Source organism: Mizuhopecten yessoensis, unplaced genomic scaffold (genome assembly GCF_002113885.1).
Source record: "Mizuhopecten yessoensis strain PY_sf001 unplaced genomic scaffold, ASM211388v2 scaffold207, whole genome shotgun sequence".
NCBI lineage: Eukaryota > Metazoa > Mollusca > Bivalvia > Pectinida > Pectinidae > Mizuhopecten > Mizuhopecten yessoensis.
In genome coordinates this window covers 867,282-883,400 of record NW_018403431.1, presented here as the reverse complement: position 1 = coordinate 883,400, position 16,119 = coordinate 867,282, and the positions used below count along the sequence as shown (strand labels likewise).

Below are 16,119 nucleotides of genomic sequence, written 5' to 3'. Positions count from 1 at the left end.
GACAGACGATTGCAAAGTTGTGCGTTACAAACTTATGGTTAAGAGAGGCCATTTGATGTTTTAAAGCATTTAAACTTTGACATATTTTGCTTCAAAACAGGTCAAATATAGCTTGTTTTAAGACTCTAGACCTTTGTACCAGATGAACTGAAAATGATGTACACTGTTATAATGTGAAATAATGTAACTTGTTTTCCAATCTTAACTATTTTGTTCAAACAAGTAAAATAAAACCTGACTCATACTTGACACATCAAAGTTTTATTTTTTAATTAAAACAAATTTAATACAAACAACAATAAATATGTCAACTTGTAAGGACTTCAGCTCCATCGTCTGTTATGAGAATGGTGTTTTCAAACTGGGCTGACCGCCCACCGTCATTTGACACACATGTCCAGCCATCTTTTAGCACCGTGTATTCCGTACTACCTTCACAAACCAGTGGCTCTGCAACAGACAGAAGTCAATTGTAGTGCTAAGGGAAGTAACTCCAATTTATATGTGCAAGATCTAAATATGAAGATAATACTTTCTCTAAAAATTATATATTTATAGTGCCATATCATAGAAGAAATGCTCTTTTAAAGAACCTGTTATCTGACCTACTGTAAATGTCATGCCACTTTCTGTTCAATATATATTTACATATATCTGAAGGCATCCCATTCACCATTAAACTGTACTTCCTTATCTTAAATACATGTATATTAAAATGTATATACATCTATGTAATATAAACTTTATTTATTTAACAACAATTTTGAAACAAGTAATTAAAGCATTAAAGCCACTTTGGTCTCTGAGGAGTATAACCTATAGATAGATAGTAAATCCAGCTTTATCACTCTTGTTAGCCCAGATTGAGGCACATAGAGGGTTTTAATGTGTTATCTATTGGAGAAAACTGAAGTACCCAGAGAAAACCCACGTGGTCGAGCAGCTGACCCAATACCTTTTCACATGCATCCATTCTGGAAATCAAACCACTGGCGTCTTGTGAGGACCAAGTGCACATGTACTATCCACCAGACCACTGGACCAACCACTTGCCCATTGTAAAGGTAACAACAATCTCCATTAATACTTACCTATTGTAAAAGTCATCCCAGGTTGCATTAAAACTTCCTCCTCAGGTTCATGTGCTGAAACATAAATTGATGCAACGTATCATGTGGACAGTAGGCATGTTGTTGATGCCTCCCAGATAGTGATGGGCAATAGTATTAAAATTGTAATCAATAATCGCTTGGTAATCGGAAGTAGTAAACAATTTGATGATCTATTGCATAATCCGTTCATAATTTTATGGGACTGAATACCCAAATAAAGTGAGAACACTACCACAACATCAACATACAGAGTTGTTAACTATACATTAGACTTCGATCTTTTATAATCCAGCAATTTTTGTGCAGTTTTATCAATCAAATGGATTAAGTCATTCACTTTCAGCCAGTTAAGGTGACCACTGGATAAGCCATTTTAATTATCTAACAGCTAATATTACGAACAAAAACTAACAGGTTTTGAGCACAGGTTTACTTTATCTTGATAACATGTATCTTAAACAAAATTCCATTTCAAATGAGGTTAATGAAATGCATGTATCAGTTTTAAATCATATGGATGCACACAATAGGTCTTTTGAGGAGATAAAAATAGAATCTATAAATACACATGTGTAACACAAAATCAAAGGTTATTTGGAATTTCTTTTTCATTCAGTTGTGTAAAACATTTATGATTTTCAGCATATTTAAATACAGAAACAAACAAAAATTATTGTGTTTCTGTGTGGTTTTGTCTTCAGATAATAACCTGCAATGCAAATACCTGGTAAATATGAATTAGCTTGAATTGCAGTCTTCTTTCTGAAAACATACTAGCTTAGAGAAACATACTAGCTTAGAGTTTCCTATTCAGGCTGTCTATACATGTAGTTTAATTGGGTGAAATGTCTCTATGATTTTTGATAGCTGATTTTACTGATTCTGCACACTATGGCTTAGAAAGTTTAGAGTTGAGACATCGGTCATTTGCACTCTAAGCTTGACAAAGGAAAGGGACATTTTCGAAAGCTTTCAAAATAAGTTTTCAATTCCTGTTTGTGTTCAAAACAAACTTAGCCGTTATTATTCCTACCAAACTGATAAACTTTAATTGAACAATGAACATGCTCTACATAAATGTTGATGTAGATACTTACCAACATGGATAACGTCAGGAGGTCCGTGAAAATATGTACCAATGCCATGACCTAATATGTCCGGTACAACTGACAATCCCTCTGACTCTGCAACCATACTAAAACAATATACATGTCATACTGAAGTTTGAGGGAACACCCTGCATAGCCTAATTGGTAGTTATTTTTTCAGCCAGCACACTACTTAAGGACCCTACCTATATTGAAATACAGAATTTGTTTTCTTCAAAATTTTATAATTGCAAAATATCTCCTGTTAACCTTATCCATTAAAATCCCACTGAAACTTCTTTAAAAACCAATTAAGTAATTAATGGCTTTCCAACTTTCCCAAGGCTAAATATTTAGAGCTGACTACACGAAAATCTGTTGTCTTTGCTAGTAATGGATGTGTTGTATTTACCAACCTTATAGCATCTCCAATAACACTCATTGGCTGTCCAGGTCCGCACACACTGATACCAGCGTACTGACATTGTCTGGCCACATCCACTAAATGTTTACCATCTCCATCTACATTCCCCACTAGATATGTTTCTGACAAATCACCATGATAACCATCCAAAAATATCTGCAAAAGCGACATTGAAACAGTTTTTACAATCTTAACACGCACTGTAGAGGCAGAGTATCAATTTTAAGTCTGGTAAACCAGTAATCAAACGCACAAATCAAATATTTTTGATAACATACATGTATCCTAGACTTTCAAAAGTAGTATATTAGGAGTAGAAATAGTTTTACTTGTTAAATTTTAAACACATTGTTCTAGAATGGAAAGATAGATTTGCTTGATGCTATATTTGTTGATGTAGAAACCTTAGGTAAAATGTACCTACAGTCACATCAATATTGATGATATCTCCACTGTATAGGGGTCGGACATCGGGGATACCATGAACCATTACATTGTTAACCGACGTACAGATAGATTTGTAATACAGGTTGTAGAATAAAGGAGATGGGTAACACTTGTGTTCAATGCACATCTCATGGGCGAACTTGTCAAGTTCGTCAGTAGTTACTCCAACCTTTGGGGGGGAAAAAACAAAAACAAAAAAAAAGTTAAATACAATTAATTTGTACATTTTTTCATCTGAACTCTGATAATTCAGGAACAGAGCAATACAGTATTTGCTTTACCATGTGTTATGTTACCAGGAAAAACATGAGTTTTTAAAAAAATAATATATAATAATAATAATTATACATTTCACTAAACAAATCCTTACAATGAAATAATGCTTTTCTTAAAACCTTTTTCAAAATGAAAACTGTCTTTAACAAAACATGAAAGGTAAAAGTAAAAACAAAGGAAAAATTACAAACCTTAATCTGTTCAGCAGTTGCATCAAGAATTTTTCTTGCAAGTTGACAGACATTTCTCATTTTTTTAATTTGTTTTTCATTTTTCAGTTCAAGTTCCTCTTGTTTCCCAACTGTAGGGTTTTCAACATAGGAAGGCATTGGGATCCGATCTCTGGGAAAATCCCTCAAAGGTGTACAATGAGCTGGACGTACAAGTTTAAACTCTCTCCTTGAATAATGGAACTTTGAAATCTTTGGCTCTGATGTACATGTGACATCTGACAATGTGCAATATTTTGAACCATTTTTCAAAAGCATTCTATAGGATGACAACAGTCTTGGAACTGTAATAAAAAAAGAGCCTTTTTTATGATTAAGTTTGCAAATTGCTGTTAGAACATCTAAATAACTTTCGAAGGTTCAATTTTATTACAAAGAAGTAGAACTCTACTGAACATTTTAAAACAAATTTTAAAAGATAAAAGGGCAACATTTCAGAATAATTTCATTTCAATTTTCTATGAATTTGTTTTAATTCACTTAAGTTTGAATATCAAATTCATCTGAGACAAGTATGACATATATATACCCACAGTTGTATAGCTGAAATCAATTTAACTACAGGTAACATGTTAATTTCTTCATGCCCAGCAAATACATAACGGGTGGAGATCTGAACTGTTTTCATGTTATAATGTCCTAGTGACTGTAACTTCTCAATACATTTTAGTCCCTAGAAGTGGGTCTGGAGCTTGTGGGTGCATTCATCTTTTAAAGCCAAGCAAAAATGAATGCAATTTAGAGTAGGGATCTCGGCCATTACTAGATGGAGAACATTTTAAAGATTTTTTTCTACGATACGGCTCTATTCCTCATTCCCAAGGTGGGTCACACCTAATTCATACAGCTGCATAAGTAAGAGTACAGTATGTAAGATTTTGAATAATATAGCACCAGATTTTATCAGTGACCTTGTGGAGAAAAATAATGTCTTATATAATTTCAGGAAAACAAACACCATGAGAGTACCAAGGGCTAGAACCACAAGGTATGGCAAGATGTCATTTCTTGTTGAGGCCGCCCGGGTATGGAACAGCCTGTCTAATGAACTAAGGTGTGCTGTTAACTATAATACCTTCTGCAGGCTGTTGCGTACCTGGGATGGCCAGTTATGTACATGTAGTTGTGCTACATGTATATGTGTGGAGTAAATGTCTAGCTTTTATGGTTTTTATTTCAATTTGTGTTTAGCTTTTTCTCTTAACTTAATAAATGACAGTGTTTTCTTTTAACTTATGCTAGTATTAGCATATATTCTGGTATTTTTTTTTTTTGCCATATTGGCATAGGTATATTAGGTATCCATGCCATTTAAATAATTTGTGTGTAGCATGAACTTTATGCCATATCACTCTTACACTAAAAAATTTAGTGCTATTTTGTTGTTTGCTTGCTTACAAGTAGTAACTTGTGCATGCTGTGATAAATCGTCACATACATGCAACAAAGCATATGTATGTACCCGGGTATGTATTGTTGTTTGTTTGCCTACAAGTGGTACTTGTGCATTTCTGTGATATATATGTATGTATGTATGCATTGTGTTTGCTTTGCCTACAAGCTTAAGTGGTACTTGTGCATTTCTGTGATATGTATGTATGTATGTATGTATGTATGTATTGTGTTTGCTTGCCTATAAGTGGTACTTGTGCATTTCTGCGATATATATGTATGTATGTATGCATTGTGTTTGCTAGCCTACAAGCTTAAGTGGTACTTGTGCATTTCTGTGATATGTATGTATGTATGTATGCATTGTGTTTGCTTGCCTACAAGTGGTACTTGTGCATTTCTGTGATAAAAATGTGTGTATGTATGCATTGTGTTTGCTTGCCTACAAGCTTAAGTGGTACTTGTGCATTTCTGTGATATGTATGTATGTATGTATGCATTGTGTTTGCTTGCTTACAAGTGGTCCTATTTGTGCATTATGTGATATATATGTATGTATATATGCACATTATTGTATGTATGTAATAATAATAATAATTTAAGGTTCTTATAAACTGCTTTATCACAACTTAGTTCGTAGGTCGTCTCAAAGCAGTTCACAAAGTATTATCCGTGGTTATAGGGCCTTTGTAACCATGCAGCCAATACCTTTCTCAACTCCCTGGGGAGCATGCATACAGCCGGTGCTGCCATTTCGGTGCTAACAGCAACAGCATTCAACAATTCTAGCACTGCCCAACCACCTTTTCATTTACAGCTGAGTAGACTGGAACAAGCGGAGTAAAGTATCTTGCTCAAAGATACAACACTGTGCCATGCCATGCCGTGTCTCGAACCCATAACCCTTCGGTCACGAGCCTGGCGTCCTACCACTAGACTATACCGCACCTCCATCATTGTTGTTTGCTTGCTTACAAGTGGTACTAATGCTGTGATATGTATGAATGTATGTTAATTATGATGTATGTATGTATGTAATGTATGTATGTATGTATGTATTGTTGTTTGCTTGCTAACAAGCAGTTCTCTGATTTGTATTGTTTAGTCCCTTAAGCTGTTTTTATTCTTTATTCAACATGCATGCTGTGATATTTTGTTTTGTTTGTAATTTTCTATGCATTTATTCATGTATTGTCGTAATAATAGCTCTACAGAGCTAATGTTCATTGTTTAACATGTATGTACGACTCTAAATACATTTTCTTGTATCTTGCATCTTTTACAGTAGTGATCACCATGGCCTAACAATGCTCCAGAACATATTTGGTTAAAATCCATTCATAGCATACATTCAGCCCGAGTTTTCTCTGGCCCTGACACCAGACTTAGATATTTTGACAGATTAGATATCCCACACCATACATCTATCTGTCAAAATGTCTAAGTCTGGTGTCAGGGCCAGAGGAAACTCGGGCTAAGTATACATTATGGAAGGAGAACAATTTTATGGATTTACCCCCATTTCACCTATTAAGCCCCACTTCTCTTCCCCCAGGGACAAACCCCCTACTTACAAAGCACTGAGTCCCCATTAGCTGCGATAACGTAGCTTTCTGACGACGAGAGATTTTTTTTATACATTGCGTCGTCAGGGCAGCTAGAGGAGGCCGGGTATTAATATTAGTACTATGAGCCCCCTTACCCCAAGTATGTGTTCCACCTAAAATTATATCCATAGTGGTTCATTCCGGCCACCACTTTTGAATCGAATTTGTAACGTATATTAATAAAAGTTATATCAACATTATAAATTATAAAATTATCAGATTATAAAATTATCTTGTCTAGAGTAGAGTGGTCACTGAACAAAAATCGTTTCAGTAACTAACGAGTTATGGATCAAAAATAGCAATTTACGAGAAAGCTTAATTAATATAAACTTATATTTTTGTCCTTATTTTTTACATGACCTCGATTCATTCCAGCCACCACTTTCACGGTCAATATGTAAGGTGTGTTCAAACAGTTGATATCATCTTAACAGAGTACCGTGGGGCGGAACAATATACACCTGTCAAATGCCATATAGTGTTATATACTTTCTTACATTGAAATAAGATCTGCATCATTCAAAGAGTTTTCAAGGAAACACAACAACATATCATGATTATTTAGCATACTAAGTTTCAATGAAAACTGCCAAAAAATGTAGGAGGAGATTGCCGGACAAAAAATCAAATACTGAAATGAACAAAGGGCAATAACTTTTGCAAAAATAGTTGATTCAAAATTCTTTTCAAGGAAACACAACAACATATCATGATTATTTAGCATACTAAGTTTCAATGAAAACTGCCAAAAAATGTAGGAGGAGATTGCCGGACAAAAAATCAAATACTGAAATGAACAAAGGGCAATAACTTTTGCAAAAATAGTTGATTCAAAATTCTTTTCAAGGAAACACAACAACATATCATGATTATTTAGCATACTAAGTTTCAATGAAAACTGCCAAAAAATGTAGGAGGAGATTGCCGGACAAAAAATCAAATACTGAAATGAACAAAGGGCAATAACTTTTGGAAAAATTGTTGAATCAAAATTCTTTTAAGGGAGACACAACAACATATCATGATTATAATGTGTATTAAGTTTCAAAGAGATCTGTTGAAAAATGTAGGAGGAGATTGCCGGACAAAAATCAAATACTGAAATGAACAAAGGGTAATAAATTTTGGAAATTGTCGAATCAAAATTCTTTTAAGGGAGACATGTACACAACTTTATATTAAGATTATAATGTATACCAAGTTTCAAAGAGATCAGTCGAAAAATGTGAAGTTTACGCCGAACGGACTGACAAAGCCATACCATAATACTCCCGTCAAATTTGACAGGCGTATAAAAAATTCCCTTGGCCAGAGTGGTCTCCGAACAAAAATCAGTTCAGTTTTATTCGAGATATATGAGTTTTATTTGAACGAATACTGTTGAAAATATTGCCAGTTTTATTTCATAGTGGTTTATTCCGGCCACCACTTTCACTTCTAATTTAAAATACTGCTTAGCATAACTTATACCATTGTAACCACATGGGCATGGATAACTTTACTTGTAATATTAAAAAATAGGGGTCTCCTGTATTTTTTAGTAGAGTAGACCCCTATTTTTAATTCTGTATTACAAGTAAAGCGATCCATGTCCCTGTGTCCTCATGCCATGGCCCAACCTAATTGTTTATACGGGCACTGAAACTGGGCATTAACATCGCATTGTTTAATTACTATGACAAGACTAACTTAATCTGTCCACGGAATTAGATTCCGTGATCTGTCGTTATAATGACGTGATGCCGATGGTTGCATACTGACTGCAAAGATTCAAGTATCTATATATATATATATAACTGGTAATGAATTTAATACTGTTTTGTTCAGCTGTAAACTAATGTTACTACAAGTTTACCTATCCTGGAGTAGTGACACTCATCTGATGAGTCAACTCCACAACGGGAAGAAGAAGAAGTGTACAACTGTACCTACATGTAGTACCTACCCTTGCTACTCATTTTTGGAGACGGACGATCGTAGGTGGTAGGTAAATCTTGTACGCCGCTCCCGCTCCCGTCCCAAACCCCGTACCAGGAATATATAGATATTTTAATATCTCATTAACGCGATCGTTGTTTTTTTTTATAAAATTATACAATAATTTCAAACATTATTTTCTAAATGTGACTGTTAATAAAATGTAAATTTATCATCTAATAATTTAGAAATTGACGATAATGTTTATTTCAAGGGGGTAAAACTTGTACGCCGCAGTCAACCGTGAAAATCACGGTTTTTCATATATAATTAGATATTTAGTGAAAATTAACATGTTATTTTCAGATATATAGAACAAAATACCTTACTGTTTATAATTATGTAAGTTTCGTTGAAATAAACGACATATTTCACATGAAATTCTGACTTTGTTGTGATCGCGGGTGTTTTGTTTACTCCCGTACCCGTGCTAAGGGGTCATCACTCTGTCAATCTATGTCGTTATCAAGTAGAACTCTTCGCCATTCTAAAAAAATACCAAAAATACTTCTGACTTTTATAGCTGTTTTATGAACACTTACCACACTTCCAAATAATACTATCCCTAGAAAAATGTAAATCTGACAGATCACTTACACATCTATTATGAAACCATCTGTCACAGCCAGCATCACAAGAAACCATATCATCAAATACATTTGAGATGTGACACCCATCTGCTTCGTAATCCGAGCGGAAATGGTCCATATCCGCTCACAGAGATGCTGGAATCGCTCGAGGACGATGGGTACTGTATCACGAGCTAGGTTGTTAGCTCCACAATGAATGACAATGATGTCATACTTGTGAACAACCTCCTCGATCACGTCCCACATCGCCTCAATGCGAAAGCCGCTCCTGGAGATGACAAAAATATCATCCCTTGGACGCAAGTACTTATGGTACTCCAACAATGTTAGAGGTTTTACACGACGAAAAACTTTCGCAGTCGGCAAAATCATATCCGATTGAAAAACGGCCGACCAGCGGCCTCTCATGTTATGGGAGTAGTACTTATGGAAGTACTTGGCCTGTGAGTAACCAACTATAAGTGTAGACATGGTATAGGAAACTGAATACTATGCAAGCAATATGCAAATATTGTGATGGGAGAAGGAACATATCCCCTAAATATAATAAAGTTGGTTTGATGTAAACACATCTCAGGGCAATTCGAAGAATTTCATTGGTCAATCTCACCATCTAATTAATATAGTAATTAAAAAATAACGTCATATTGTGATAGCTCATCACTATTTTTATATTTCCTCAACGTGTAAAAATAATAATTGATGGAATAGTAATTGCTGCATGAGTTGCAGTTCAATATCTGATACTCCAGGTATGATAAAATAACATTGTTATATGGCCTAATTAATATGGCTTTAATTAATCATGCTTAACACTCATAGGCTTGCAGCTGTATCAACAATGGATTAAAGAATTATTTAAGGAATGATTTTTATTTTTTCAACAGTTATGACCTAATAAATGTTGAAAAAATAAATATCATTCCTTATATTTACATTGACGAATCCTTTCAGTGGATCGATATAACAACGAATAAAACAAATAAACAGGGTTTGTTCCTGCTTATACACGGGTGCAACGCAGTGGCGAGAACAGTGTTTTTTCGCGGGGAAATGTGCCACTATCGTGAGAGATCTTAGCAACCGTCAACAACAATAACACAACAAAATGTAGTTCCATATTCAATGTTTATTTGTAGCACAGGACACGTGAATACGTGGATATTTCACAAAGCACAGTTCAATAATATTTTAAGATGTAAGAATTAAGCATCTAGTTCGGTCGTTCCGAGTGAGAAGTTTTTGTAGTGTATTACTACGCAGTGTGATCAGGTTACTATCAGTTCCCACGTGCTGAGATTCTATGAACACCTGTGTTATGCATTTATGAATGTAATTTTTGTCAATGGGTCTAAGCATACAGAATGTAAATATAATGGTGTATCTTTTACCTTCTACATCTTATAAGCTTGTGGCGTTTGATGTGTTGTGATAAGGGATTATTCTCTTATTCATTACATATAAAAAAATACAGATTATTAAATGAAAAAGAAATAATGAAATAGTTGTATTAAAAGGTTTTTTTACATATTATGCATATTTAGCACGAGTGTTGACGGAGTGATGTCCCCTTAGCACGGGTACGGCAGTAAACAAAACACCCGCGATCACAACAAAGTCAGAATTTCATGTGAAATATGTCGTTTATTTCAACGAAACTTACATAATTATAAACAGTAAGGTATTTTGTTCTATATATCTGAAAATAACATGTTAATTTTCACTGAATATCTAATTATATATGAAAAACCGTGATTTTCACGGTTGACTGCGGCGTACAAGTTTTACCCCCTTGAAATAAACATTTCTAAATCATTAGATGATAAATTTACATTTTATTAACAGTCACATTTAGAAAATAATGTTTGAATTTATTGTATAATTTTATAAAAAATATAAACGATCGCGTTAATGAGATATTAAAATATCTCTATATGCCTGGTACGGGTTTTTGGGACGGGAGCGGGAGCGGTGTACAAGATTTACCTACCACCACGATCGTAGCCGCTTATGGGTTTGAAAACACGTCACTGGAATAGATGTAAAGTGAAACTAAACACAAAAATATAATATATGCCTTTTGTGACTTGTCTATACAAGATGCAATCAAAGTTGTTGTTTTCTAAGAAGACTAGATGTCCCCCGATATCTAGCGCTTTCGTTTGAGGAAAAAACAATTGATCGGTCTTTTAAACATCGTAAGCGACGGGAACCGAGCGACACATGTAAACTTCTCAGCTGTAAACTGCACCGGTTTTTATTCCAACCATTAACAATTTCTCCGGTATTTGTTCTGAAAATTTATTAATCTGAGGTAAATTGTGGGCTTGGAGCATATTCCTTATTGGTGGTTACTCTGCATATATCTCAGCTACTATAAAATATCCTCTGAAACTGTTCAAACTCTATTCCAATTTGTTGGCCAATCAGATTTCCCCACATCAGCTGTGCTATTGTTGCAATGTTTATGTGTCGGACGTCGACAGTATGAGTATAAGGGACGTGTATGTACAATTATAACAAATATCCTTATGCATTGTGTCTTGGCCATGGTATGATCTTGCTTCCATCGTGGTTTATAAATATACAATGTAAGTTCATCAACATCATAGTGTAGATAGATCAAATATACTCATTTTTAATCATTATTAATCAAAATGATTTACCTATTCAGTTACATTCGGGATTCCAATTCAGCATGTACTTGTATGCACCTGTGTAAATCTAGACACAATATTTACAGCTTATTTTGTTTAAATATTATTCTTATTGGTTACTTTATTTAAAATATACCTGTATGGAATGACTTGGCCTTTCAGGCGACAATTGATGAATTAACAAATTAGAGCCAAGTACAGTTTGAATCTATTATATATATCTTAACAGTGTTTATTCTCAGGATTTTTCGGGGCCCCATTTCCAATTGAAACTATATTTCATATTTATGTCTACAATATGTAATTCCAAAAATTTGCCGTTTACTCATGAACATTTCCTTCACAATTGGTTTATTTTTTTCACAGAATGATTAAAAATCTAAGGCCCCATCCAAAATAAATAGAAAAAAACACTGTTAAAATCAATTGCACTTTCTTCATTGCCATTTCATCAGCATTCGCCCAATGTTTGGTGCTTTAAGCACATATTCTGTGCTAGAGCTATGACCCAAAATTATAAAAGTCACAATATTTGGTCATCAGATCAACAATGAGTGATGGCAAACCAATATCACATGAAACTATACATTAATTAACATGTGTCTTCTTAAGACTTTAATAATAAAACAGCTATAATTTATCTACTGGCATTTTAATGAAATATTGTAAACTGCCTTGTTTTCACATCATTTGCTGCAAAGCTCTACACAAACGTTAAAGGATAGTTGTAACTTAAAAACTGATGGCACCAATAGTAAAGCATGCATGCATTCAATGCTCAAAAGATCAGAGCACAGAAATTTGACTTGCACATCAACTAAACTGGCATGGATGACCCATATGATTGGAGTATTTTTTTTACTTCATGTAAACTATACATGTATACATTTTGTATCAACCCATAGAAAAATGATTGATACCATAAATTCATGTACATTAAAAAGGAAATGTAAATATTACATTTTTTTTTAATTTTGTAGACAAAATTTTGAGGAAAAATGGATTTACATATTTCTTGGACTTTTCTCATCCCTCTGATGCTCATACTTACTGAAGCAAAGAAGGACAAGGAGCTGTATTGTGCAGGTAAATTCTATACAGTTTACACATTTTATTTAAATTCTATGCAGGTAAAATTTACAGACAGTAAGTTTCATTGCATGCTTTCTTTCATAAATTTACTTATTTTAAAAATAATGGCAAAAAATAATATCATCAACAGATATGAAATCCTAGCTTTTATTCTGTACTCTTCGAAACATAATCAAAATTTTAGAATTGATGATTTTCACACCATAGACAAAAGGTCTTTCTTTTAGACCTTCTGAACATTTGATAGATGCTTGATCTTACCTAGGAGTTTAAAATACTTGTAACATGATATAATGAAAATATGTAATAATGACGGAAGACAAGTAATATCACGGTGGACTTTTTCACATGCTAAGTTGCTACTATGTTTATCTTTGAATAAATACATAGGAAATAATTTTGTAGACATCTTGGTCTATGAAGTAAATAATTCCTATAGACCTTTAGTATTTTTAATTTCATGGTGATTGTCTATCAGTCTAGACACCAATTGTGTTTCACCTTAAAAGCTATTCAATTTAATAGATGTTTTTGTCTTCAAAAAGATTCATCAGTTTGGAAATATGTGATATCAAAGTTTTCCTTTCTACATATTAAACGTGTTGCAACGTTTCAAGACCGACTGGTCCCTTTGTCAAGCTATGACTGAAACTTTAATATCAGATATGTTTTTGGTTTCAGTTTGCAGAGCCTTGGTGGATGAGATTCACTTTAGTATAAGTGAAGTTGATCCAAAGAAATTGGTACAGGTTGGAAGTTTTCGGATTGATGGTAAAGGAAATCAATTGACAAAACAGGTATATATATTGATTCGCGTTTGATCCAATCACTGGGATTTCATTTTTTGTCAAATCAATATTATGTGACTGGGGTAAAGAAACAGAAGAAGAAAAAAGTAATAACTTAAAGAGGCTGCACCCTTTTGTAACAGCCTCATTTATATACATGATAGAATATACTACACCTAGGGCCATTATCATACACACATTTGTCCGCATACAAGAAACGTGTGTTACATCGGATGAAGACCGTTGATATTAATGGAAAGAAAAATTAGGTTGTTTGTTTCAGTATAAAACACATACAATGTAGATTTAAGCACTTTACTACAAATAGTGATAATTTTGATTGCACAATGATCTGTACATCAAAAAATTTACATTTGATGACTTATGAACACTTATATATATGTTCTCAGTACATTTTAGATGTTAGTATTCTTCTGATGTGTACAGAAGATTTTTTTTAAATAATTCAAGTGATAGTTAATTTGCATAATTATTTTTCAAGCAAAATTTTATTTCATTCAAATTATTTTAATTCTTATTCATATTTTTTTTTTTTTTTGTATTTTCCAATTGCAGGTTCCCCTTGCAAGATCAGAATTACATCTGACAGAGTTGATGGAAGGGGTATGTGAGAGATTTAAAGACTATGCAGAGACCAAAAATTCTGAGGGGAAAAAAAGTGTCCTAAGAACTGCCTCAAGAAATGGGAAACCTATATCACTGCAAAACATATCTATCAGTACTGAGAAACAGAAACTCATACGATTTGCTGTGAGTAAAGGAAATCATAATTTGTTTTAATTTTACTATTACAAGATCCCTTATGTATCTACATAAGTATGTGGAAACCTAGTCCTGTGATTAAAATTTCAGTATATAGGTGATTGCTGTGACAGTCATAACTTGTCAAAAACAAAATAAGTATTATAATCATAATGTTCAATTAAGTCTGAAAATGGATAAGAATAAAAATTCTATCAAGATAATTACACAAGTCAATACTTTTTTGATTATCCCCTGCTTTCACCGAAACAGGGGATATTAATTTGGATCTGTCTGTCTGTCCGTCTGTCTGTCTGTCACGCTTCCTATATGGCAATAGCTACAACAAATGTTAAGCGATTTTCTTCAAACGTGGTCACAAGGTTAAATGCCTTAAGGGCTCGGCCATGTTTTATAACCACTTTAATCAGCTCCATTTGGCAGAGTTATGGCCCCTTGATTAACGGAAAATGTCATTATCTGCAGTTTCCGCTTAATAACTCTAGCAAATATTAGCCAAATTCCTTCAAACGTGATGACAATGTTTGTGTTCCTCTGTCCTTCCACCCATCTCCGGCACTCTTTTGTTTTCGTGTGATAATTGCAGCAGATATTGTTCAGATGTTTCAACCAAATTCCATATGCACATCCGACTCATGCTAAGTTTACCAACCGATGTGATTTGTGCATATTTACGCCTATACATTATGTCTCAACAGCACGGTACTCACATGTTTAAACCTTACCTCAATAATGTTAACCTACAATATGTCCTGCAAGCGGGGGATATAAATTTCACAAGTTTGTTTGTTTATTTTGTTTTAATGATTTTTCATTCAAATTTGCACTGTAGCTTAAAAATGAACGCTTAAAGTCAGTCACAAACCATTATAGAATTATCTAAACAGTTTTGATGGAATTAAGCTGCGTTCCTTACATTATCCTAATAATACAAGACCATTTTTTAGCTCACCTGGCACGAAGTGCCAAGTGAGCTTATGCCGTGGCGCGGCTTCCGTCGTCCGTCCGTCCGTCCGTCCGTCCGTCCGTCGTCCGTCCGGCGTCCGGCGTCAATATTTTACTTTAAACGACTTCTTCTTAATAACCGAAAGGCCTAGGGTGTCAATATTTGGCCAGAAGCAAACTTGGATGAAGGGCTACAAAGTTTGTTCAAATAAATGACCTTCAATTATATTCAAGGTCACAGGGGTCAATTGTATTAAAAAACCTTTAAACAACTTCTTCTGAATAACCAAAATGCTCAGGGTGATGATATTTAGCCAGTAGCATGCTGAGATGAAGTGCTACAAAGTTTGTTCAAATGAATGACCTTCACCCATATTCAAGGTCACAGGGGTCAAATATGTTAAAAACTTTAAACAACTTCTTCTCAATAACCAAAATGCCCTGGGTGATGATATTTGGCCAGTAGCAAGCTGAGATGAAGGGCTACAAAGTTTGTTCAAATAAATGACCTTCACCCATATTCAAGGTCACAGGGGTCAAATATGTTTAACACTTTAAACAACTTCTACTGAATAACCAAAATGCCCAGGGTGATGATATTTGCCCAGTAGCTAGCTGAGATGAAGGGCTACAAAGTTTGTTCAAATGAATGACCTTCAACCATATTCAAGGTCACAAGGGTCAAATATGTTTAAAAATTTCAACAAC

At 34.1% G+C, this 16,119-nt stretch overlaps 2 protein-coding genes across 8 annotated transcripts in view; one reads left to right on the top strand and one right to left on the bottom strand.

Moving 5' to 3' along the window:
• Nucleotides 1-245: 245 nt before the first annotated feature.
• Nucleotides 246-9,407, bottom strand: LOC110463086 (methionine aminopeptidase 1D, mitochondrial-like). Of its 5 annotated transcripts, none has more exons than XM_021517617.1 (7): nt 9,154-9,407; nt 3,539-3,861; nt 3,049-3,240; nt 2,617-2,780; nt 2,210-2,307; nt 1,092-1,145; nt 246-450 (listed from the first exon to the last, which is right to left on the bottom strand). In XM_021517617.1, the coding sequence occupies exons 1-7, from the start codon at nt 9,155-9,157 to the stop codon at nt 308-310; spliced, it is 978 nt and encodes a 325-aa protein (XP_021373292.1). In that variant the 5' UTR covers nt 9,158-9,407; the 3' UTR covers nt 246-307. The 5 variants fall into 5 exon arrangements, with proteins under 5 accessions (XP_021373292.1, XP_021373218.1, XP_021373462.1 ...); XM_021517543.1 differs by lacking the exon at nt 9,154-9,407 and adding an exon at nt 8,525-8,623; XM_021517787.1 differs by lacking the exon at nt 9,154-9,407 and adding an exon at nt 8,512-8,559.
• A 1,922-nt stretch (nt 9,408-11,329) lies between these two features.
• Nucleotides 11,330-16,119, top strand: part of LOC110462910 (protein canopy homolog 2-like) — a 9,419-nt gene continuing 4,629 nt past the window's right edge. The window contains exons 1-4 of one of the 3 annotated variants that reach the window (XM_021517190.1): nt 11,330-11,460; nt 12,784-12,889; nt 13,577-13,692; nt 14,260-14,454. In XM_021517190.1, coding sequence (XP_021372865.1) covers nt 12,802-12,889; nt 13,577-13,692; nt 14,260-14,454 — 399 coding nt within the window. In that variant the 5' untranslated portion in view covers nt 11,330-11,460; nt 12,784-12,801. Of the gene's footprint in view, nt 11,461-11,647; nt 11,738-12,783; nt 12,890-13,576; nt 13,693-14,259; nt 14,455-16,119 lie in introns of those variants that run through there. The other 2 variants (XM_021517354.1, XM_021517279.1) reach the window with 2 other exon arrangements.

Bases quoted from the DNA above. Each gene is read 5' to 3' on its own strand.
- LOC110463086 (XM_021517467.1), bottom strand. From the start codon at position 5,705: ATGCATGCTCCCCAGGGAGTTGAGAAAG. The intron at 3,241-3,538 runs GTTTGTAATTTT...TCCCCCCCAAAG, and splicing joins CAACTGCTGAACAGATTAAG to GTTGGAGTAACTACTGACGA. The intron at 2,781-3,048 runs GTAGGTACATTT...TCGCTTTTGCAG, and splicing joins TCATCAATATTGATGTGACT to ATATTTTTGGATGGTTATCA.